Raw genomic sequence first — 23,374 nt, forward strand, 5'->3', positions numbered from 1 at the left:
CAAGGACAGGCAGAGAACACCGTGGCAGGAGTTCAAGACTGAAGATGGTCGGGTCTACTATTTCAACACAGAGACGCAGGTGACGACATGGGACAAACCAAACGATACATCTGCGACCCCAGGTACAAGACCGCCTGTGCCAGCACAAGACGATGCTGCAGATTGGCAAGAGTATGAGACTCCCGAAGGAAAGAAATACTACTACAATGCCACGACTCAAGTTACAACATGGGACAAGCCTGCTGTCCTGTTGCGCAGTGGCCATTCTGCACGAGATACGGCTGCTGCGCAAGAGTCAAGAATGGACGATGCAGAGCTCGCAGAAGAAGTCCAGAATGAGATTGAACGGACAGACAAAATAATGATGGTGGATCGTGAAGGGCGTGCCATTACAGCTGCTATGTATGCCTTGTCGGACGAGGCAGTACCAGTCTTCAAGACCAGCGAAGCAGCCGAGGAAGCCTTCTTCAAGCTTCTTAAACGCAGCGGTGTGGCTCCAGATTGGACTTGGCAGCAGGCGATGCGAGCAGCCATCAAAGACCCTGTCTGGCGCGCGCTCCCGACAACCGTTGCACGCAAGGCAGCTTTTGAACAGTATCTCGTGGAAACACGCAAAGCAACACTTGGAAAGCAACAGGATCGTCTTGAGAAGCTCAAGAAAGACTGGACTCAAATGTGCACGAGGCATGATGAGATTAAACCATGGTCAATGTGGACAAACATACGTCCCTACCTTGAGGGCGAAAGAGCTTTCAAGGCGGCACTCGACGAAGACGAGCGCGAAGCACTCTTCGAGATGTACGTCATGCAATTGGCAGAGGCGGAAAAGTCGCGCAAAGTGCAAGAGGTTACCGATGGCATTCGTGCGCTCTCGCGAGAGCTTGATGACATCGACATCACGCTGAATATGACGTGGCACGAAGCAAAAGCAAAGATCGATGAAGCAAATGTGAGCTTTCGATACAAAAGCCTCAGCAAGCTTGACGTACTACAAGCATACGAGGACTTTGTCGACAGCAAGGAAAGGCAACAAGCGATCGCTACGAAGCAAGCTAAAGTGGAAGAGCGACAACAGGAACGTAAGAATCGAGAGGCCTTTACCACGTTACTTCATTCCTTGCGCGATCAAGGTGATATCTACGCGGAAATGCGCTGGCAAGACATTTACCTGCACATCAAGGAGGAGGATGCATTTCTAGCAATGCTTGGGCAAGCTGGATCCTCTCCCCTGGATCTCTTCCGTGATGTTGTTGAAGAGTTGCGCGACGCTTTGCGCGAGAAGAAGCGGACAGTGACCAAGTATCTTGAGGAGCGTCATTTTACATTTGATGTATCTACGCTACTAGACGACTTTGCCGCAATCCTCAAGGAAGATCCGCGCACTGCTGAATACGATCATGTTACCGTCAAGCAAATCCACGGGAGTCTCAAGGCTAAAGCGCAACGTCGACTAGAAGATGATCAGCGGCACGAGGAACGCCGTTTGCGACGAAAGATGGACGACCTTCGTGGTGCGATGAAGAAACTGGAGCCGCCTATTCAAGTATCAGATTCCTATGTTGATACGCGCACGAGACTCTCTATGCTGGCAGAATTTGAAGGACTTGGGGAAGATCAGCGTATTCAGGCATTTGACAAGTACATTCGCCGGCTAAGGGAGAAGGAGGAGGATGAGCTCGAGCGTCGTGCACGGCGAGACCGATACCGCGATCCACGTGATACCTCTAGTCGTCGGCGACTGTCTCGTGGTGCTAGTATAGATGCTGGCGTATCGAATGTGCGTGATGCATCTCCTCGGGAAGGACGCTCCCCGTCACCGAAGCGCATCAGGCTGCAAATGGCTGAGCGCCCATCGCCAATGGACGAAGCCATGCTTGACTATGGTGAGGAATCTGTCAAAATGCAGGTGGATGCGACCAAGGACGATGCTTCTGAGGAAGGTGAGATTGCAGAGTAGGCTGTAGCTGAACAAATGCAGAAGTTGCCCATCTGGTCGCGCGTGTACTCAAAACACAAAAAGGACAACACGACATTGGCGACATTGACAATCACACGTCGCATAGACACCCGGCCTGGCCAGCCATCTGCCTGGTTGTACTCGACTTGCTCAGATCGAGGGAGAATCGATTGTTTGTGTCTTTTCGAGGCTCCACACCCAGTGTCTGATGCCCAGGCGCTACCTTTTCGATTGCATTCCGCTTGATGGTGCCATCCTGCTCGCAATCGAGCTGCTGCTTCTGCTGCGGCTCACGGTCATTTATGTGGATCATGTCAAATCACATCCAGTCCTCACGACGGTCGTGTGTAATAGTCTGGTAAGTGAAACCTCAAGAGGGAGAAGGCTAACGAACAAGCTTGGCAGCATTTCAGATACAGTCGCGCAGCTCCTGACGCTGAGTCAAGCACGGCTGAACAATAAACGCCTTGGCAAGGATATCAGTCTCGATGCAGTCAGTGAGGAATTCCAATTACCCGTCCAAGCGCAGCAGGCCATGCTGGCAGGCGCAGAAAGAGTGTTCGATTTGGATCGCCTGGCGCGCTTCGTGTCATATAGTTTTGCAACGGCTCCATTGCAGTACACTTGGTATTCGAGCCTCGACCAGTGGTTCTCTATATCACTCTCTGGTCTTCCAGGCGAGTCAAGCAGCATGTCAGTGTTGAAGCGACTCCTTGCAGACCAATTTATTTGGGCTCCAGTGTCGCTGCTTCTCTTCTTTGCATTCATGGAGTCGATACAAGCGCATGGGCTCAAAATTCTGATGTCAAGACTCAGGAAGAACTACTGGCCAGCACTCAAAGCACAATATGTCATTTGGCCACTCGTCCAACTGCTCAACTTCAAGTTTGTGCCATTGCAATTTCAGGTACCACTGGTCAGCAGTGTGTCGGTGGGCTGGAACATTTACTTGTCCATTATGCTGGGGTCTCGACGTTAGAGCCGTCCTCAAGCATTGCATTTCTCAACATTTCTAGCATAGCCTGTTAATCTTCCAAAGACAACTCACTTGTCGTCTCGCTGGCCTAGATGATTCTTTCGTGCGAGTAGTCTCCGGCCCGTCGTCCCTAGAACTCAAAGATCAGCTTCATGCTCCTACTGCACTTCAGCTATGGCTGGTTATAAGCATCTGTATCTCAGAAGGTAAATGCGGCAATTCAGCCTTTAAGGATCGCTACTTGACAACCTTCTGGGAAATCTCTACGACGTCTTTCCAGGTCAGAGCTCGATGCACGCCGTCGGGCAAATTGGCAAGCGGTGCTTCATCGTCTTTCAAGCCCAGTGCGCGACGCTGCTCCCATGACAGTGGCGATGCGGCTGCCTCGGCATCAGGCTCTCTTTTATTCCATTGCCAGTCGCCGTACAGCGCCACTGGAATCTTTGCATTCGCATACACTTCATAGGCATTCTCAATGGAATCATCAATGAGCAGGTGCGCATCGATCAGCTTACACACTTCACTCTTGGGTCTGGGAATGGAACGAAACGTGAGAGGCGTACTGGTGGGTTCCTTCGTGTGCTCGTCCTTGGAAGACATGCCGACTTCCTTCCTATCCTGCTCGTCTTCGGCGTTGTGTGAGCCGGCATGCGCATCTCTTGATACGAATGCCGAAGTGAAGATGATTTCTGCAAACAAACCAGGATACGTTCGTTCGAGCCAGCGACAGGTATACTCTGCTTGTGAAGCCATGCGCGCAGTCACCACGACCAATCTGTGGCCAGCTTCCTTCAGTGCCCGAAGCCCCTCAGCAGCTTCTCGAATAGGTTTGATGGCTTGGACTGCGCTAGATTGGTTGAATTCTTTGACTTTATTTTGCGTGATGGTCTTATCACCCCATCCTCGCACCCGCCAGTATTGGAAATGGTAGTATTCCTCTATTGAAAGATCTGTCCCATAGGTTTCATTATGCCAATGACATATTTTGTCATTGGTGAGAGCGAGCGTATCGTCGAAGTCGACAGCGATGGTAGGCATATTGATAGCAATACAGGTCCTTATTAAGCTAAGCAGAGATGATATCTATGCTAGAGATACACGGATAGTTGCACTAGTATTGGATGGTCTTGGTTGTGTTTCACTTAAATCTTGGCAGCAGCAGATCAATTTTCACGTGAAACATCCAGACGAGCTTCGACTGCCGTACAACTACTCTTTACCAGAGTCTAAAACCAATCTACACAAGTTCCTCAACTCATGGACGCTGTCACTGACAAGATCCTCCTAAATCGCTTCGTCGTCGAGGAACGGCCACTGCGTCGACTAGCTGACAAATGTGACCTACTATGCCGTCCCTCTGCACCAGACGCTGTCGAGATGAGTGAAGCTGCACTAAAGCTTGAATTTGCTCAATATAAAGCAAGTCTACGGCGCCTCGAGCTGACGAACAAAGCACATGCACGAGAAGTGCAGCGGTACACGGAGAAAGAAGCACAAGTGCTTGCCTTACAAGAAGAAACAAGACAGAGTATTGCGAAATTACGGATAGAGCTTGAAGAGGCAGAAGGCGAGTTGGAGGATAAGAATGCGTATGATGCGCTCGCCAAAGAGATTTTAGCGCGGCATCCACGGTCTCGTGCTTCTCAAAAGACTGCCATTGCAATGCTGCAAGAAGAAATTGCGCAGCTGGTGAAAGAGCGTGATGCAACGCAAGATGTGTGGCGAGAGCGGAAACGTGCCTTTGATGAGATTTTCCATGCATTACAGCGGATGGCGGCTGATATTCGTGGTGAGAAGGAGGATGCTGAGCGAAAGGCTGGGATGGCAGATAGTGACGAGGAAGAAGATGGCCTCATCAAGGAGAAGCCCGTGCAGAGTACAGAAACCGTTGAAGTTGAAATGGCAGAAGCCGGCGAGATTGAAGAATAAGCAGGCATGTCAAAGAGAGAACCCATTAATGCTATACATGGGCGAAGCAGACATATAAGAACTCGCCAGGGCCAATACATAAAGTGACAAAACATGATAATCGTGATGCATTCACTGCATCTTGTCGCGACGTGCAAGCTCGCCATCTTTTGCAGAAACGATGCACAAGCGACCCACGCGCTCCGTGTGAGCCGCAAAGACCTCTGCCATCTCACCGCGTCCTGTACCACTCTGGTAAGCGTTGCTCAATATGCCAGACGCCTTTTCCAGTTCTCTGATGGCAGTGCGGATGTGCGGGCCTGTCGTATGGGCGAGCAAGACCAGCAGCGGACCAGACCGTGCTTCCGTCGTTACCTTGCGCAACGCTGTTTCCAAGACATCAGAACACTCCACCACTTCAAGATGCACGTTGCCGTTCGGGATGAGATGACCATGTTCGTCAACCATGGCAGGCATAGATGCTTGACATGCAGCAACATCAGCATCAAGTTCTGCAGGTGTTGGCATTGCCGTCACGGGTCGTGAGTGTGAACGTGCTTCGGCAGAATCAAATAGCGGACCAGTCGTTTCAAGAGCGAGCGGTTCGCGATGAGGCTTACCCGAATCAGAGGCATCCGTACTCACGCTCAATTCTGTGCGTTTCTTGAAAAAGACGACGTGTGCAGTGACGCGATCTGATTGAACGAGCGACGTAAGCAAGTGCATGGCCAAGACTTCATCCTTGCCGAATTGGAAGAGCGGGAAGTAGACGTGTGTGCGTTCAGCTTCAATGGGTTTCTCGTGAATGGCTGTTGCTGTTCGACGACTCGTGGGTCGAGCAGATGCGCGCATCATACTACGCAAGCTACCCATACTGGTTGTACGAGCACGCATGGCATGCTCAGGTTCGTGCGGAAGGGTATCCTCAATCAAGATGGCCATATTGGTGGTATGCGTTTCGAGCAAGGCCACAATATAATCATTGCCAGACGATTCTTCACAATCTTGAATCCAGGGCGCAACAACGAGGTCTGCCTTATGCTCGATAGCTTCCTTGGCCAAGACTGGCGAAAAGTCACTTAATGCAACAATCTGCAACGCATAGGAAAGACGCATGCCGACGAGCCGAGCAGTCGTCTTGAAGATGCTGATGAGGGAATCTGAATTGATGAGATCATCCGATTCTGAAACCTTGATGATTTGTGAAAGGCGATCAGTGATTTCCAGAATGCGGACGAGGTGCAGTCGTGTTACTTTAGCGGAAAAGAAGTGCGTGAATTGCAAGAGTGGAGCAACACCCTCGATGCGATTGACGACAAGCAGTACCGTGCCAATGCCAGTGCTTCTGGAATCCGCTTCTCCAGCTGTCGGCGTAGAGAGCTCGTTGCCCTCCCAGTCCGTCTCACCGTCGCGCCATCGCGCTACTCTATGCTGATATGCGGTCGGATAGATCCAGAGTGTCAAAGGAGTCGTCAAGAATGTTGTCACAAGCGCCATGATGACAAACATAGTGAAGACCTTTTGTGAGAGGATGCCAGAGTTGAGACCGACATTGAGGACAATCAGCTCAACGAGACCTTTGCAGGACATGAGGACACCAACAACAAGCGACTCGCGCCACAAGAAGCCGTTTAGCCGAGCAGCCAGCATGGAACCGACCACTTTCGACGCTGTGGCCATGATGATGATGAGAATCGTGTAGCCCCATGCTTTGCCGTCATTCAACAGACCAATATCAGTCTTGAGACCCGATGAAGCAAAGTAGAGTGGCAAGAACAAGACACTGACCAGATCTTCAATCTTTTCTGTCATGTTGACAGCGTAGCCATTGTCGTGAGGGATGATCATACCGACGAGGAATGCGCCGAAGATGGGGTGTACGCCGATGATCTCCGTGTAGAATGCAGAAGCAAGAACGAGCAGGATTGTGAGCGTCATCATGGTATCGGTTGGACCAGAGTCGGAGCTAGAGCGTCTGAGAAGCCATGCATAGGCAGGCTTCACGAGAAAGAAAAGGATGAGAACCCAAGCAATGACGAGCAAGATGACGTACAGCGCAATGAGTCCGCTCGAAGCATTGACGAGTGCGATGGTGAGTGCAAGCAGCATCCATCCAGTCACATCGTTGCCAACCCCTGCAGCCAACACAGTCACACCGACATTGACACGAAGCAATTTGAGTTCCGTTAGGATGCGCGCGAGGACGGGGAAGGCGGTGATGCTGAATGCTGTACCGATAAAGAGCAAGAAGACACCAAAGTCGTCCTTCTCGAGCGTGTCTGCATATTGACGATGTAAGATCCACGCAACAAAGGCACCTGTAGCAAAAGGTAGGACTAGCGACGCGATACCGACACTCAATGCGACCCGCGCATTCTTGACCACGAGGCGCATATCCACTTCGAGACCAACGATGAACAAGAAGAGAATGAGACCGACATTTGCGACTAGATTGAAGTTTGGAAGACTTGCTGGTGGGAAGATGCTGCGTGAGAAGCCAGGGATGCGACCGAATGCTGTAGGGCCGAGGAGGATGCCGCCAATGACCTCTGCAATGACGCGCGCTGTCTATTAGCCAGGCTATGACGGGCAGCTGGGGTGACTTACGCTGCCTGATCTTTGAGAGGGGCAGATGGAGGATGCGGCAAAAGACAATGACGATGGTTGCCTGCACTAGGAAGATGACGATTGGATTGGTTGGGTCGTACTTTGTCGGGTTGCCGCCCATGAGCACGCTCTGGTTTGCCATGATGGCGGCGGGTTAGGCTGGTGAGTAGGTATGCTGCTGCTAGATGGATGCAGAGTTGAGTACTGAGTAGAGTAGAGAGAAGAGTAGAGAGTAGAGTTGAGTAGAAGAGTAGAGTAGCTTTGTCTTTGTCGCAAACATCGACGCACACGATAACCAGCAAGGTGCACAACGACAGGCAGCAGAGTGCAAGAAGTGTTGAGGGCTAGTAGTGGATGCCGACATTGGCAGACGCATGGACTGGTAGACTGCTGTGAGTACCAGCACAAGGGCCAGCACACTTGACCCCAGAACGATGGCAAGCGCAACAGCCATCCACTACTGCAACAACATCAGAGACGGCCTCAGAGCAGCCAGGGGGCAGCATCACTGCACCCCAGCAGACCTGCATTCTCCCGGCCCAGCACTGGACATAGATGCGAAAGAGCTGCATGATCACCTCGCCGCATTGCACAGTGTGGAGGCATGCGACTGCACCAGCTGTGAAGCATGCCTCGCATCCACATACAACAGCGGGCGCCAGCCGCAGCTGTGTCATGTTTCACCCTGCCACGAACCCGACTGCCTTGTACAAGAACACTGCGACGACTGCGTCTCTGTCTGTGATGATGCTGAATGCAATGAGCAATGCATGTCAGTGTGCGACGATGCTCATTGCCAAGAACATGCTGTTGACTGCTGTCCTGACGTTCGCTGTGAGCTCGATACCTGTGTCGCTGCACCCTGTATGCCTGACTGTATGAGGACAGCAAGTATTACGGCTGCTAATACAGCTTCACAAGCATGGCCAACACACGACATACACGCATGGCCACTGGATGGGGACACACACGCCATGTCTGGCCTCCACACACCCCTCTCTATAGTCACAGATGGCTCACTCTTGTCACCGTCAGACGCACTCCAACCACCGGACCCACAGCTACCAGACTCCCATGTCCCCTTCCACTGCCACTGGAATGCCTGTGACCTCGCCTTTTTCGATGCAACACAATTCGACCAACACTTTTGGGTAGAACATGCACACCAGCAAGCACAACAGCAGCAGCAGCAGAGCTTACACTGTGCCTGGAACGATTGTGCCGTTGCGCCACCTAACGAAACGGCCTTGTTTGACCACGTCAAGCATGATCATGTCGAAACAGAGACGCATCATCGCTGTAAATGGCTAGTACCGGATGCGAACGGCCAATGTCATCCATGTGGCGCGTGTCTACCGACTGTGGAAGAGTTGAGCCTACATATATCAGAGCTACACGTCGGCAAGCGCAAAAAAAGCTATGTCTGTGGTTGGCAAGGCTGCGAGCGTCATCAACGTCCCTTTACGCAACGTCAAAAGATGATGCGGCATCTCGTCACGCATACAGGGGATCGTCCCTTTGTCTGCCCTGAGTGTGGCTATCAATGCTCAGAAGAGTGTGTTTTGGAGCAACACATGCGGACACACACAGGAGAGCGACCCTTTGCGTGCACACTCTGTGGCAAGGCCTTTTCTGCATCAACAGCCTTGTCAGTACACATGCGAACCCATACAGGTTACAAGCCGCTGGTGTGCAAATTTCCTGGCTGTGGGAAACGGTTCAGCGAGAGCTCCAATTTGGCCAAGCACATGCGGACGCACAGTGCACAGAAATCGTATGCCTGCAGTGTCCCTGGCTGCAACAAGGCGTTCCAGCGCCCGGACCAGCTCAAGCGACATGTGAGCAAGTTGCACAAGGGTGCCAGCTGCGATGCAATGAAAGATGGCATTGCTCAGTAAGTTATAGCAATATAGACGATGCCTTTGCTGCCGGCAAAGTCAATCAACGGGTAAAGGAGCTTTGATATCTTGGCTTCCTTGATTCACGCGCGAGAAGAGCGGACTTGCCAAAATCACTGGATAGGTCGTGAATACCTTTGATGGCGGCAAAAGTAGTAAGATATAGTTAGAAATACACTGGTCAAGGCGTCCGTCTGGGGAAACTTGCCAAGATCAAAGGTTTCTACGGCCATTCCTTTGATTTTCGCAAGTAGATTGAGATGCGGCAACAAAACTCGGACAAGTGTCAGAAGGGTTGCGCAGAGTTGCCGGAATCAAAGGATTTTGTGCTGCAACGACGACGACAAAGGCAGACAACGGAGACAGCAACAACACGACAGAACAAGGCGACCAGCAGCCAGAGGCCCGCACACAGCTCGCAAGGGCCCACCACTTGCCACAAACGGCCAACGTAGACGCGCAACTGCATTGCCAAGGCGGCCAGCAGCAGCTCCCCTCCCCTGCCACATCGCCGCCTCCCTACTCCCCCGTCGACCTCCCGCCCACCTTTGTCTTTCTCGAGGCCAGCGCCCATATCTACGAAAAGAAACGAGCTATGGCATCTCCCATTACCTCTGTTCAGCAGCAGCAGAGCCGTCCAGTCTTCTTTGGCAACAGCTACGACAATTACGATGAACAAGACGACGGCCAGGCGCCCCTCATTAGCCTATCTGTGCGCGGATCACGCTTCGACATTTCCAGGGAGGAATTGACAAATCTCCCAGAGTCCATTCTCTTGTGCTTGTTTCCGCATGGATTGATGCTAGACGACCACCAAGAGTCGCTCATCAGCGTTGATGTACGTTTCTTCTTGTCAATGCGCACCGGACTAACGGCAGTTTGACCCATTGACCCTTCAATATGTGCTCGACTTTTTCCGCAAAGCCCTGCTTGATGCGCCAGCTGGTCCTGCGCTCTCATCCAATGCAGAATTGCTGCCTGGCAAAGCCGCCATCATCGTGCTCAAGGAGGACCTCGATTTCTATGTCATCCCACCAAAGGGGCTCACACCTGCAACAACATCCGCGCTACGGCATGCAGCCGGCGCCCATCTCGTTCAGCAAAGCAGTATCTTTGATGGACTGCGCAAGTCCGGCCACAAGTCAGCAGGTACGGCAGAGCAACACCTGATTGATATGCTCTGTGCCTCTGGTTTCAATGCAGAAGATAACTGGTCGAAGCGGCTGCTTGAGCCAGGCAAGGCTGGTATCACTTCTCTGGCACTTGCACTCCTCAAACAAGGAAATACTGCTACCGGCATGGCTACGAGTCAAAAATTACTCCTATTCTGGCGCAAACCAGCGAGGAAGTGTTGGTGGGATGCCGTCTACCCGACCTCTGAGGACCTGCCAGGCGTGCCGCTCGATGGACCGGTCAAAATCTGGGCACGGCGTGTATGGACACTCGAGTTGTCCATCACTGGATGACACGACAAGCACTGGCATAGGCAGGGATAGGATGAGCAGCGGCATTTGTGTTTTTTTGAAAATGTGTTTTGCGTAGCGGCAGGCGAATTAGAAGAAGCATCTCCATCTTGACCACACATCCTCCGTGACTTTATTGTTTTGCTGTGGCTGCTACTGCATGACGGCATGGTCGCAGCTGCCGCCCGAGCTCATCTTCAAGTTCTATGACTATGCAGAAACCATAGCAGACACACGTTGCGGCGTGCTTGTTTGCCGCAGCTGGTACCACGCACTGACACCTTTGCTCTATCGAAGTCCTGTGCTGCGTCATGCAGATGATTTCACAATACTGTGCGAGATGCTGCTCGCTGCTTCAGACAAGGCCACAGAGCAGCCGCACCCTTTGGCAAAGCATATTCGGGTCCTTGACCTGCATGCGGTCTGCGGCACATTACGCGTCATCAAGCTGCCGGAAATGCTTGCACTCCTAGACAGTCTACAGGCCTTTATTGCTCCGCAAGCAGCACTCGCTGCATCGACCATGCTACAGCTTGCACAACGGCCGACGCTCAAGCTTCTTGACTTTGCTTGGGTCATTGAACGCTTCGAATTGCCGAAACTGCTGAATGCAGTCTCCCGTCTTCCAAAGCTGCACACGTTTCGCTTCCCTAGGTGTGCTGTGAGTACCGTTTTCCCAGTCAATACCTTTCCACAGCCATTAAACGAACTGACGATCCGTGGCGGCTTGCGCGATGCCTATGTCACAAAAATGGCAAGCTCGACGTACCCAACCATCAAGGCAGCGCATGTCGAGGTGTCCCATGCACCGGTCCTGACGGGCGCTCCTATATTGGACTTGCTATCGCGAGTGCAAGGTCTACTTCATGTGACTGTTCAATGGCCCTTGCCGCGATTCGCACACAACGCCATGGACACGATACTGGTTCGCCTGCCCTTCCTTAAAAGCTGCTCCCTCAGCATCGACTATATCTCTGCTCGCTTCTTTGAGAATCATCACAGTCACCTGGAAAAGCTTCTACTCACGTTCAGTGGAGTGGGCAAAACGAGGGAAATCACGGCGGAAGACTTATTGGATGCATTGGAGAACGAGGATCTATGGCCGGCCTTGCGCACTTTGCAGCTAGTTCGGCGGCTGCAAGAGTTGCTGTTCCCGACAGACGAAGAATTGGCTCATCTAGAAAGGGTTTGTGCGGCCAGAGGGATCAACCTGAGCATTATAGACTGGCATGAGGAGGAAGAGACCTCTGTGTATGGCATGTTTGGGCACTAGAAGACATTTTTGTCCTGTAGAATAATCTTGCACTCTGACCAACCACTACAATTGTAAAGCTATACATGCCTGCTACATAAAAAGTCATGTCTGATTGGCGATCTCATGATGCTGCACAAGACTTCTCTCAAAAGCGTAAGCGTGAGCTAGAATCTGGAAAGGCCGTCTCTTATGGCCACCGCTTTGATCCCTCAAAACATGAAAGAGAGCAAGAGGTGCACGACGAGCACGGCAGACGTCGATTGCATGGCGCATTCACCGGCGGCTTCAGTGCAGGCTACTTTGGTACTGTTGGCTCTAAGGAAGGCTGGGCGCCCACTAGCTTTGTCTCATCTCGCACCAAGCGTGCCACAGCGAAATCTAATGTCATGGATTTTATGGATGCAGAAGATATTGCAGACCTTGAAGAGACGATGGAATTCAAGGCAGCACGAGATGCAAACAAGCTCAAAGACGATACTGAGCGGCAGCAAGTCTTGCATAGCTATGAGGAGAAAGCAGGTGACGCTCCTGCTAACGATCCACCACCTGCACTGAAAAAACCAAGCAGATCAGGTGGCATGGCTACGGTCTCGTTGTTGCTTGAAGAGGATGATGAGCAAGACGCTTTCGATATTGGACCAAAGATCAGCTACGACAAGACGCTTGCTAAACAGAAAAAGGTGAAGCTCAAGTCTGCGGCGAATGTGCAACACACGTTCAAAAGCAGCAAAGAAGCCCAAGCGAAGGCGGCAAAACGGCAGGCCTTACTACAAGATCTAGATGGAGCTGCTGTTGTACAAGAAAAGACAGAGCAGCTCGCTCCAGTTGAGGATAAGCTGCGCCCTGCAGCAATCTCTCGGCCTCGGACCTTCGCTCCAGCTAACGAGGCAGCCAGTGCAACTTTGGAGGATAACATTCCTCCATGGCGCCGGAAAGCCTCTGCACAGCCTGCAGACTCATCGCAACAGACTGGGCCTGCACTTGACACGTCTCTTGCTGCTGGTGCCCTGAAGAGCACATTCGATCCGTATGCCCAAGATGCAGCAAAATCCAAGCGCTACCGTACCTATCTGAGTCGTGAGGCCTCAGAGCCCTCGCCATTACACATCAACGTTTCAAATCTAGACTCTGGCGTTTTTACCACAGAGCTGGCAGAGTTTCAACGTGCCGCGCTCATGTTTGGTTCATCTTCTGGCGCCATGGCTAAACGCTTCACGAGCTCCACTGGTCAAGTGGCGCCAGAGGATATACAAGTTCATGTGGCCAACGAGGATCAGGTAGAAGCGGCGAAGCTTGGTCTTTTTGGTCACCGCACTCGGGTAGTCGAGCCGTGGTTTCCCACAAGACTACTTTGCAAGCGTTTCGGTCTGACTGATCCGCATCCTGAAGGTAAAGCAGTGCCACGTATTGACATGGAAAACCGCACAAATGACCACGAACAACACCGAGCGCAGATCGAAACACTGATGCAGACAGAGGTATTGTCAAGCAGTTCTACAACAGGAAAATAGCAGAGGATGTGCTAAGCTTTCTACCATCTTGCCTGCCATCACATCCTTGAATGTCCTGTTGCCCTTTTTGTACTGCTCAGGTTAGAGTGCTGGCGATGCACCCTAGCCATAATCCCCACGCCACGAGAAGGCACAGCCAGACATGGCTAGTCAGAAAACATCTTTGCATGCTACGCACTGTCTACGCTAAAACACGGTGATGAACACACTAGAAACAAAACATCTACGCTCGCAACAGGAATAAGATGCAACAACTGAACCACAATGAAAGCTTCTGCCACTAGTCTGGACGAAAACCCCAGCAGTATCGCGACGCTCAAGCGTTTGACGATCGTTTGGCTTTGCTCTTGAAGAGCGATCCAATCTTGTGTGCCAAGTTTCTTTGTTTCCTCAGCTTGGCAGGATTATGCTCAACCTTTTCATCATGCTCCTGCTCCTGCTCCTGCTCAAGCTCGAGCGGGCCGTTCTCAAAAGACACTCTGTCTGCTGCAGACGTCTTTAGTGTCCTCTTCTTTTGGGTGAGTCTGGCGCAGACCTTCTCGGCCGCCTTCTTCAATGCCCTCCTCCAGCCACGCCTTTTGGAAGTGGGCTCGAGCAACGCTTCTGCAGGGAGCATCTTTAGTGGATCTCCATTTTCATCGAGCATGAACTTGGATGCCTCATACAGCTCAATCAGTTCATCAATTGCAACATCTGGTTGGGCTATGCGGGCTACTGCAATGTATTGCCCAAGCCAGACTGGCACGGGATAGCGGAATTCAGGGCCACTAGGCTGTTGGGTGGTTGTGTTCTCGCTATGGTTTGGGATTACGCGGGGCTCGCATGGCTGGAGAAGCGACAGATAGCTGTCAACCCAAGGCCGAGTGCGTAAACTAGGGGCAGGAAGTGCCGAGATGCTAGTCATCGTGGTGAAATCATCCACATCGCTATAGAGTAGGAAGTCGTCATCGTAGACAGATAGGTCGTCGTCATCATCGTCCTCATCTCCAGCTTCCTCTAAGGTATTGTCGATGGCGATGGTGGACGTTGAGCGCCAGAAACCATTGTAAGGATTCGCAATCGCCTCGGGCTCGACAGGCAGCTTCTCGTTCATATGGAACAAGGAAAGAAAACTCTCGGCCCACGAACGACGGCGAGGCGAATCCTCGACCAGCGTGATGGCAGACTGGAATGGAGTAGCATCGTTGCCACTTGCCAAGGAATAAAACGAGAGCATGCTGTCACCAAGCAAGTTGGAGTTGTATGGCGTCACGGGAAAGTGAGTAGAAGCGGAAGTAGAAGTGGTAGTGGTAGTGTCAGTGGAGGTGAAAGGCAGAACATCCTCTTGAACAGGTTGGACAGAGGCGATGGAAGAGATAGAGAAGGCAGATGGCGATGCCAGTTGGTAGAAGGGATATGTAGGGATGGCCTTGCTTTGCAGGCGTGAGTCCATGTTTTGGGGAGCTCCTCCCGGGCCTTTAGCAGTCCCACCTTCGGTATCAAAGAGCTTCTGGCGACGAGAGGAGGGTGAGTCCTCGCGAGCCAGGCCGTGGTTAACAGCAATCTCAGACAGTGCGTTCATCTTGTGGGAATAGGCAAAGTAGAAGATCAAGATCTTTTGAAGGTGTGGTTATAGGGAAGAAGAGAATGGCAAAAGGGCAGACTTTGGGTTCCTTATATGTTTTCTGTGTCACCAGAATGGCCGGTGCTGGTGAGTCATTTGTACACAGAAGATGGCGGGTATGTTTGAGCCTGTATGACTCATTTTCAGCTCGTCATAGTGTGAAGCAGTCTTGACTCGGATTGGTACCTGCGCACAGCTTAGGCTCACTATCTACAGCTCAGCGCGCAAGCTACCAGCTCTGTACAGATTGACATGTCGTTGTGGTTTTGTACTCGCGGTCGTCGTCTGCACGCCAAATTTCTGGGCAGATCTGGATACTGACTGACCCCGACACCACTTCAGCTGTAGAAAGATGCGCAGCAGTAAGTGCGCAGCTGTTGAAGGTACTCAGAAGGTTCAAAAGTCGTCAGATTCTTGAAGGAATGGTGTACTTTTGTCTTGCTACAGCAGTCCAATGATATGTCTCCAAATCTCATACAGCACAGGCTTCACGCTGTCAATGATCAATTGGTCGAAAATTAAATTATACATAAAACGCCTGAGGCTTGAATGATGCTTTGAAGTCTAGGCAGCTGCGGTAGCAGATTCCTTGTCGGCCGTCTTCTCAGACATCGAGTTGCTTGAAGAAACATGCTGGCCTTCCATCACCACGACATGGGCATGGTCGCGTGCACGCTCAACATAGTCGTATGCAAACTCGCCAATCTCAGCCTCGTCCATACCTAGACGCTCCGCATCTTCTGAAGCACGCAGTGAAAGGCCTGGAATGTAGTTCATGATGGCAAGGATTGCACAGGTCACAGCAAAACTGTAGGCGAATACGGTGACCGTGTCGGCGAGCTGATAACCCAATTGAATCCAGTTGCTGTCCAGCCATCCACCGCTAATGACTGTAGCGCCATCAAGAGCTGCAATAGACTTTTTTGCAAAGAGCCCAGTCATCAAGTTGCCGACCACAGCACCGATACCGTGAACAGCAAAAATATCCATGGCATCATCCACTCGCATAACGTACTTGAGCTTCGTAGCCAGGTTACAAGCAATACCACCGACAATACCAAAGACGACAGCCGACCATGGTGGAACGTAACCTGAAGCAGGAGTGATCGCAACAAGGCCAGAGATTGCGCCGGAGCAGAAGCCAACAGTGGACCATTTGCGTTCAAGTCGGTAGTCCAGCAGCATCCAGGTAAGGCCGCCGACAGCGGCAGCCAAGTTGGTCACGAAGAGAGCCATGCAAGCACGCAAGTTTGCGCCGAGCGCGGAGCCACCGTTGAAGCCCTGCCAGCCAAACCAGAGAAATACAGTTCCAAGCACGACATGGGTGACGTTGTGTGGTCGGTAGGCAATCTCACGCGCACCATGCTCGCGACGCTTACCGAGCATGTATGAGTAGGCGAGAGCTGCTGTGCCAGAAGACAGATGCACAGGCGAGCCACCAGCAAAGTCAAGGGAACCGAGCTTGAAGAGCCATCCACTTGGATTCCATGTCCAACATGCGATAGGGCTAAAAGTCAGCGTCATCCGGAGTGAAGGAAACATACTTGTAGACAATGGTTGACCAGACAAAAATGAAGACCATACACGGCAAGATCCGTCCACGTTCAGCAGCAGCTCCGATAGCAATAGCAGGTGTGATGGCGGCAAACATAAGCTGGTAGACAGCGTAAAGAATATCTGGCAAACCTGCTGCTCCTGAACTAGGCGCGCCCAACACATCCTTGAAACCAATCATGGTCAGATCGCCGATGAAAGCTGAAGCGCTGTGGCTGAATGTCAAACTGTAGCCCCAGAAGAACCACTCGAATGTGACGACGCCAAGGGAAAGGAGACCAAGGTGGATCAGCGAGAGTGCCGACTTGCGCCTTGCCAGGCCGGAATAGAAAAAGGCGACACCGGGTACCATGATGAGGACGAGGGCAGAAGAAGCCATGATCCACGCAAGATCGGCACCGGAGTAGTATTGGTTCAGGTTGACATCAAGACTGTTGCCGCCCGTTGCGGGTGCGTCGCTTGGGTAAGGTGTGGCCATGCTTGAAGAAGTGGAATACGTTGCAGGTTTGCGGTAGCTGGGAGGGCGGCGAGCTTTATGCTGACGAAGGGAGTTGTTATCTCAGGGGGTTGCGTTCCTTGTGCCGAGCCTTCCGCACGCGCTCCTGATACATCTGTGGATTCTGTGCGGTCTGGAAGGCGACTCCGTTTGCACACTGACACTGCACACTGCACACTGCCACTGCCGCTGTCTGCTGGTGCACAGTTCAGGCTGCCGCACATTAAAGTTCGTTCCCCTGAGCTGCCAAATTCTGTTATCGCTTGCCTTCAGATGGGCCAATCACATCCCGCCGATAAGAGCGCCCGACGAGATTGTTCCTCTTTAGTCTTCACAGTCTTACTTGCTTGTCCGGAGGCAGACTGCTAGTTGGTCTGCTACTGAAGGTCTGAGAGTCTGAGACTACCCAACATTGCGTTCTTCCGGCCGGCGGTACGGAACCTGCAGATAGGTAAAGATGTCTTCCTCCGTATCGCACGGCAGGCGTGTCCCAGCAGTCAACTTCTGCCCAGTCCTGTCGCGCACAACGTCCTTGTACAGGCCCTTTTCACTCAGGCTCAAGCCTTTCTTCCGTGCAAGCAAGCGTATGGACCTGCGTGTGTTAGCATGTCAATTCATTAAAACGCTGCATACCTGTTGAACAGGTCATTGCCGGTAAAGTAGAGCAGGGAAGCACCCCGCTCTTGCCAGGGAACCATGAGAAAGTCGATGCGTCGATGAAGAGAACCTGGCGCAGGCAACTTACTAATGCCTTGCCACTTTTTGCCATTATCAGCATCCGTTGAAACTATCAACGCATGCGTCAGATATCCCTGCTCTTCCAAACAACCGATCAACTCCTTGAACCTCGGCCACAAGTCATCAGCTGTAGCACCTGGGCGAGTGACAAGAAAGTCGACATCACCACAGTCTTGTGCACCGCGACGATAGGAACCCATCAAGTACAGCTGCAGTCCCGGGTCGATCTTGGCTGCTGCTCCGCGGACAATATCCTTGTGCTGCTGTGCTTCGCCGCGGGGAATCCTTGTCTTGAGTTGATCAAACAACTCGATACCCCAATTCTTTGGTTCCTTGATGGGTTTCCCTTTTCGAGAACGTCCTCGAGGGTTCTCAGCCCTTGGTTGTACCATAGTGTCGCCTGGTGCCTGCCAACGCCATAAATATCCATGAAATACAGTATCGGAGCCATCTTTGAACGCCAGTGGTCCAGCTTGCTGACTGTGCCAGTTTGCAAGAACTCCTCGATTCGACGAGCAATACTAGGTCCGATACCACGGACGTGTTGAACATCAGAGCTGCGCGTGATAGGCTTGTCAAATTGACGCATGGCTGCCGCCGCCTGTCGATACTGAACCGAACGCCATATATCAGACTTTGGGCCCATAGCTTCGCACAAAGCTGACAGCTCCATTAGCTGATCGATGAGCTCAGCATTTGGCTGGGCAGTCTGTCCTGCTCGCGGGAAGGCCTGCATGCACTTGAATTGCCGTTGCCACCCTTGATCGTGAGAAGCTTCCAGTAGCTGTTGATCAAGACCCGTGACCTGTTCAGTGGCGACCAAGTCGATCAGGGAAGCGAGCTGATCCTCATCCTCAGCTTGACGTCGAAAGGCTACCGAGGGAGACATTGAGACGGATGTTCCTCGTCTTTCTGCAGCTTTGCCCTTGACATCTTTGACTTGAAGACTCAGCGAAGATTGTGTCGAGTCTGGCTCTTGTAGATCAGTCTCCTTAACTTGGCCTGGCAGTGGCAGCCCATCAATAGCGAACTTTGCACAACCCGTCTGGAATGTATTGCTAAGACAGTCAGACACCCAGCTGTGTCGAACGACGGAAACAGAAGATGGCAGAGCTGTCAGGCCAAGAGAGTCCAGAATGTCCGTAGCAGTCAATGCGTCATCGCAGAGGATGTGAGTGACATCTCGCGTGAATGTATCAGCAATCACACCGCCATGTTGGCAAAACTTCTTCATGCGAGCCTGCCGCCAGTAACTCTTGCCGTCACTCGGGATAAAGAGGGCCTTGACGCCACCAAAAATGCTTGTAGCAGCCGCATTGACTTGCGGTAACGAAGTTGCAGACGTTTCGAGAGCCTCGGGTATTTCAGCATCGGGATTTGCTGGAGCTTGTGTGGTTTTGCTGTGAGAAGTTCTTCTCTTTTTGGAAGTATGCACTGTTCTCAAAGGGCTTGTCTGAACTGGATCTACGATGGGCTCATCCTCAAAATAGTCTCCGATCCCATCAAATATCCACTCAGCACGGCGGATCATTTCGCCCTTGGCAGCGGATTCGTCCATGATTTTTGACGGCGTCAACGCCGAAAGAGTCTTGTCATGGAAAGCAAAGGCGGATGCTCAGGAGAGCAAGCTTGAGATTAGGCAGTAGGGATTAAGCAGAACTTTAGCAAGGTAGTATTTGGTGTGTGTCAGTATTCCAAAGGTTGCACGGTGGTACTGCTACAAAGTTGATGTTACAAAGGCAAAGTATATCAAGCCTGCGTCACAAGCGCCTGGATAACGAGCCCCGGTGACCAGCCTGCATCCGATACAGTCTGCTTGCCATCGTCCTTGAGCAAACGACCCAACATCATGAGCTTCAGCCGCTTGATCCCTGCTGCTGCCTGAATCTTGGTCGCCACCGAGCTAATCTTCTCAACGAGCGCCACCTGGATGATGATGTCTTGCGAATTGTGCGACATCCGTACGCGCATATCGAGGAGTTCTGTATCCGCAGGCAAATCCTCAATGACTGCACCTGGCTTACTCTCAAACTCAGTCGATGCATCCTCCAGCAGAACATTGACTGGATCGCTCAGACACGCTTCGGGAACCTTGTAGTAGTAGCCGGTCGAATCGTAACACCCATGAATCAAATCTCCATTGCCCAACAGCCGTATTTGTGCGGTATCTAGCATAGCACGCGCAGTCTTTTCATCGTCTGCATCCACAGCAGCCTTGAGAATTGCCCAAATCTCTTGCCGTCCGCCAAACGTATCTGCCGTCTCCCAAAACGCAGCGCGAGTCCGTTCGAGGTCCCGCTTCGAGACAGCTGGCGTTGCAGTCCAGCTTCCATGTTTGCGATACTTGGGCGCTTCTGTGTTATGTCAGCGTTCTATTGGAAGAAGAGTGATAGTGGGGGACGTACCGCCACGTCCGGCAATCAATTGATCGCGCGCTTCTGCATTCTGTCTCTCAAGGGAAGTCCGAGTGCGCTCACGAGGTTGTCTGCTCGGGTACTGAGCGCGACTGGGTGTTGAACTGGTCTGTCCAGTCAATAGACTGACTTCGTTCTCATTCCGACGAGCTCCTACACGTCCTGTACTGTCGGTTGCACCGGGTTGTTGAACTCCATCGCTTGCGGGTACACTGAAGCAGCTGCCCATTGTATGTATGTCTTTTTCCACTCAGCCGCTTGCCTCGTCTGGTGTTTGTGTTCTGGTTTTTAGGTTTTGTACTGTTGCGGCCGGGTGCAATTGAAGCGGCTCGAGGATTCGGTAAACAGTCAATGCAAGGTGAGAGGACGCTTGCGAGACTCTATTACAAAGGAAGCAGACCTACGCGTGGCTGCTGATGAATTAACGGCGGCGGAGGAGGACGGTCGTGGTGGTGATGGTGCTGCTGCTTGCTGGACGGGGAAGTTTGAGTTGACAGAATTCGAGCCGACGGAGGCTACTTACTGCCAGTTACTGCTACTTAGGACAAGAAGAAGAGAGCATTACTAAGGAGACGACTGTAGACTAATCGTGAAGGGCATGAAGAGGCAAGAAGGGACACACAGAGTGTACCAAACCAGAGGAAAAACCACTAAAGCAAAGGGTGACAAAAGAGAACGTCGCGCAATCAGTCTCAACGCATGGGGCCGTGTCAGCTGGTGAAAGAGTCTAGCAGGTCTACTCTGCCTTGGTGGGAGCAGTTCCCGTAGCGCCAGTCGTCGTTTGTAGAGCCTCATCTGGCTGAGCAGCAGTAGCAGAGTCGACAGCAGTCATCTCGGTGGCTTTGCCCTTGTCAACGACATCCGAAGGCGCCACTGCACTGGTCTCTTCAATAGCAATACCTTCTGCAGGGAGATCCTTGTTCCTGTCGAGCTTGGTCGTCGAGGAAAGTTCTGTGTTGGACAAGGCCTCAGTCTCCTGTCCAACTTGTGGCAAAAGAGGTGCTTCAGATGCAACAGGCACATCCTTTGTAGGGGAAACAACAGAGTCAGTCTTGGACGCATCCTTCTTTGACTTGTTCTTGAAGAGGCCGGTCAATCGTCGCGTCACGCTGCCACCAGGAAAGGGCTTTGGGGACGGGTTGGGCGATGGCGTCACTGGCGGTGGCGTGGCAGATGTAAGCTTGTCCTTGCTTGTTGATTCTGCTGCAGTTGCATCATGCGCAAGAGGAGCCGCAACATCTGTGGCAGGTTTGACTGGAGAGATCTCTCCCTCGGCGACCTGGGGTGCGGGGGCGTCTGTCACAACAGATTCAGGGGCAACCGCGTCGACCTTCTGTCCCTCGTCAGATTTATCATTGCGCCTGAATGTTAGTATATGTGCTAGTAGAGCTGGTAACATACTTGATGAGGTTGCGGAAGAACCCTTCGACCTTGTCTTTTGCAGGAAGAGCTGCTGGCCTCGACTTGTCAGCCCTGTCTGCAGTGGGAACGTCTTTGTCGACCTCATTGTCAGCTGAGACAGGCTCTGACTCTCCTTCAGGAGCTTTTGGGGAGACGCTCTTGTCGGCGCCGGCTGGGACTGACTCGGGCAAGGTGTTGTCCTTCTTATTCAAGAAACCGAGGAAAGAAGCGCGTTTGTCCTTTTTGGGTGTTGGCACCTCCTTGGCATCCCTGTTGTTAGCATCGTAGAGGCAAGCACAGACAAACGTACTCAGGCTTATTCTTGAAGATGCCCATGAGGGAGGATGCGCGCCTGTTGTCTGGTCGCTGCTCAACCACTTCTTCATCACTCAAGACTTGTTCCTCCACCTCGGCATTCGACTTTTCGAAAGCGGTGCCTTGAACAAGCAATTCGCGCACCTTGTTGAAAACCTCCGAAGTGCGAATAGACTGCATCTGTCCCACAAACTCTTGTTGCTTCTGCTTGATGCCAAGCAAGAAAGCCTGACGCTGTGACACTTTGGCATTGGCATTGAATTCAAGAGTGTAGCTGATGTCGTCCCTGTACTTGAATGCAGCACGGTTGTTGCCATCCACTACCTCGAGCTCACTGATTTGCGAGATGTCGAGGATACCACTTGGATTGGATCCTTCGGTCTTGCCCCAGAACAAGAGACCTTTGCCGCTGGTCACCGCGTCTAGTGTTAGTTTACTTCACACACAGATGCATCATACGTGCGATAAGGTCATGTGCCTCTGAAGCTGGCATCTTGGTCTTTTGCATCTTGAGGTAGAGTGCTTGCAGCTTTTCCAAGGAGATAGGCTCGTCTTGCAGCCAGAAGTGGCGTGTGTGGAAAACACTAGATGTCAGCATACGCAAAAGATGGACAGCTTCAGTGTATCATACGGAAACGTAGCAGTACTGCGCTTGTAGGAGAGGTTGGCACTGAAGATGGGTTCGAGGGGCGCTGTCTCCTCCTTGATGGTGTCCTCAGTGGTTGCGACAGTGTCCTTGACAGCAGCATCGTCGTTGGTCGACTGCTGGATCGTGGCTGCTTCAGCACTTGTCTGTCCATTGAGCGTGTCGCCAGTAGAGACTGCCTCTTCCTTGTCTTTTGCACGGCACTGCTCTGCCTCCTCGTGCGTAGGAACGACTGGCGAGTCCAGCTTGGCTTGAGAATCTACCAGCAGAGTAGCTGCGGCGACTACCGGCGGGTGACTATCAATTGCAGACATAAGGGGCGTGATTGCAGGATGTGCAGATGCTGCTCGTGCGTAGAAGAGTGCGCTGTGATATAGATGCGCTTGCTACTGCTGCTGCTTCGTCTCTTGGAGGAGGAGGAAGAGAGAAGCGATGGAAGCTGTCTTTGTAGGGAGCAAGAGAGAAAGCTGAAGCTTGACTTGACCTGAGCTGAGCTGAGCTGAGTCCTGCCTCGTGTGTGCGGTGTGTTTGTGTGTCTCCTTCTCCTGTCGCAGCAAACAAACGGGAGGATGCCGCGGTGTAGAGAGTAGAGACAAGCATCAGACACAGGACGCAGCAGATGAGCAGATGAG

The 23,374-nt window shown here is 52.1% G+C and overlaps 13 protein-coding genes across 13 annotated transcripts; 7 read left to right on the top strand and 6 right to left on the bottom strand.

The window, feature by feature from the left end:
• Positions 1–22: 22 nt before the first annotated feature.
• BCR37DRAFT_335881 (uncharacterized protein) lies at positions 23–1,681 on the top strand (the record flags this gene model as incomplete). The annotated part of the gene is made up of 1 exon (XM_040867204.1): positions 23–1,681. A coding segment is annotated over one exon (1,659 nt), but the record flags the coding sequence as incomplete, so codon positions are not given.
• A 484-nt stretch (positions 1,682–2,165) lies between these two features.
• On the top strand, positions 2,166–2,936 carry BCR37DRAFT_343473 (uncharacterized protein; the record flags this gene model as incomplete). The annotated part of the gene is made up of 2 exons (XM_040867506.1): positions 2,166–2,454; positions 2,509–2,936. 2 exons carry the CDS (start codon positions 2,166–2,168, stop codon positions 2,934–2,936), a joined length of 717 nt encoding a protein of 238 aa, XP_040727992.1.
• Positions 2,937–3,086: 150 nt separating this feature from the next.
• BCR37DRAFT_376540 (uncharacterized protein) lies at positions 3,087–4,056 on the bottom strand. Its single transcript, XM_040868613.1, has one exon. The coding sequence runs from the start codon at positions 3,969–3,971 to the stop codon at positions 3,171–3,173; it is 801 nt and encodes a 266-aa protein (XP_040727993.1). The 5' UTR covers positions 3,972–4,056; the 3' UTR covers positions 3,087–3,170.
• Positions 4,057–4,139: 83 nt separating this feature from the next.
• On the top strand, positions 4,140–5,201 carry BCR37DRAFT_376541 (uncharacterized protein). The gene has a single exon (XM_040868614.1). It carries the CDS (start codon positions 4,191–4,193, stop codon positions 4,860–4,862), a length of 672 nt encoding a protein of 223 aa, XP_040727994.1. The 5' UTR covers positions 4,140–4,190; the 3' UTR covers positions 4,863–5,201.
• A 303-nt stretch (positions 5,202–5,504) lies between these two features.
• BCR37DRAFT_343353 (Sodium/hydrogen exchanger family-domain-containing protein) lies at positions 5,505–7,590 on the bottom strand (the record flags this gene model as incomplete). The annotated part of the gene is made up of 2 exons (XM_040867498.1): positions 5,505–7,405; positions 7,449–7,590. Coding segments are annotated over 2 exons (2,043 nt in total), but the record flags the coding sequence as incomplete, so codon positions are not given.
• A 145-nt stretch (positions 7,591–7,735) lies between these two features.
• Positions 7,736–9,545, top strand: BCR37DRAFT_376547 (uncharacterized protein). Its single transcript, XM_040868615.1, has one exon. The coding sequence runs from the start codon at positions 7,883–7,885 to the stop codon at positions 9,344–9,346; it is 1,464 nt and encodes a 487-aa protein (XP_040727996.1). The 5' UTR covers positions 7,736–7,882; the 3' UTR covers positions 9,347–9,545.
• A 396-nt stretch (positions 9,546–9,941) lies between these two features.
• Positions 9,942–10,812, top strand: BCR37DRAFT_343205 (uncharacterized protein; the record flags this gene model as incomplete). The annotated part of the gene is made up of 2 exons (XM_040867484.1): positions 9,942–10,184; positions 10,225–10,812. 2 exons carry the CDS (start codon positions 9,942–9,944, stop codon positions 10,810–10,812), a joined length of 831 nt encoding a protein of 276 aa, XP_040727997.1.
• A 157-nt stretch (positions 10,813–10,969) lies between these two features.
• BCR37DRAFT_390845 (uncharacterized protein) lies at positions 10,970–12,082 on the top strand (the record flags this gene model as incomplete). Its single annotated transcript, XM_040870921.1, has 1 exon — positions 10,970–12,082. One exon carries the CDS (start codon positions 10,970–10,972, stop codon positions 12,080–12,082), a length of 1,113 nt encoding a protein of 370 aa, XP_040727998.1.
• Positions 12,083–12,168: 86 nt separating this feature from the next.
• Positions 12,169–13,575, top strand: BCR37DRAFT_390846 (uncharacterized protein; the record flags this gene model as incomplete). The annotated part of the gene is made up of 1 exon (XM_040870922.1): positions 12,169–13,575. The coding sequence occupies one exon, from the start codon at positions 12,169–12,171 to the stop codon at positions 13,573–13,575; it is 1,407 nt and encodes a 468-aa protein (XP_040727999.1).
• A 179-nt stretch (positions 13,576–13,754) lies between these two features.
• BCR37DRAFT_376551 (uncharacterized protein) lies at positions 13,755–15,310 on the bottom strand. Its single transcript, XM_040868616.1, has one exon. The coding sequence runs from the start codon at positions 15,134–15,136 to the stop codon at positions 13,892–13,894; it is 1,245 nt and encodes a 414-aa protein (XP_040728000.1). The 5' UTR covers positions 15,137–15,310; the 3' UTR covers positions 13,755–13,891.
• A 328-nt stretch (positions 15,311–15,638) lies between these two features.
• Positions 15,639–16,815, bottom strand: BCR37DRAFT_376555 (ammonium transporter). The gene is made up of 2 exons (XM_040868617.1): positions 16,723–16,815; positions 15,639–16,685 (listed from the first exon to the last, which is right to left on the bottom strand). Exons 1-2 carry the CDS (start codon positions 16,758–16,760, stop codon positions 15,743–15,745), a joined length of 981 nt encoding a protein of 326 aa, XP_040728001.1. The 5' UTR covers positions 16,761–16,815; the 3' UTR covers positions 15,639–15,742.
• An 815-nt stretch (positions 16,816–17,630) lies between these two features.
• BCR37DRAFT_385553 (uncharacterized protein) lies at positions 17,631–20,609 on the bottom strand (the record flags this gene model as incomplete). Its single annotated transcript, XM_040870362.1, has 5 exons — positions 17,631–17,820; positions 17,862–18,256; positions 18,283–19,554; positions 19,731–20,320; positions 20,372–20,609. 5 exons carry the CDS (start codon positions 20,607–20,609, stop codon positions 17,631–17,633), a joined length of 2,685 nt encoding a protein of 894 aa, XP_040728002.1.
• A 507-nt stretch (positions 20,610–21,116) lies between these two features.
• BCR37DRAFT_390850 (uncharacterized protein) lies at positions 21,117–23,056 on the bottom strand (the record flags this gene model as incomplete). The annotated part of the gene is made up of 5 exons (XM_040870923.1): positions 21,117–21,741; positions 21,782–22,051; positions 22,092–22,518; positions 22,556–22,680; positions 22,728–23,056. The coding sequence occupies 5 exons, from the start codon at positions 23,054–23,056 to the stop codon at positions 21,117–21,119; spliced, it is 1,776 nt and encodes a 591-aa protein (XP_040728003.1).
• Between the last annotated feature and the right edge of the window lie 318 nt (positions 23,057–23,374).

The sequence above is a fragment of the Protomyces lactucae-debilis genome (genome assembly GCF_002105105.1).
Source record: "Protomyces lactucae-debilis strain 12-1054 chromosome Unknown BCR37scaffold_2, whole genome shotgun sequence".
In the NCBI taxonomy this organism is placed as follows: domain Eukaryota; kingdom Fungi; phylum Ascomycota; class Taphrinomycetes; order Taphrinales; family Protomycetaceae; genus Protomyces; species Protomyces lactucae-debilis.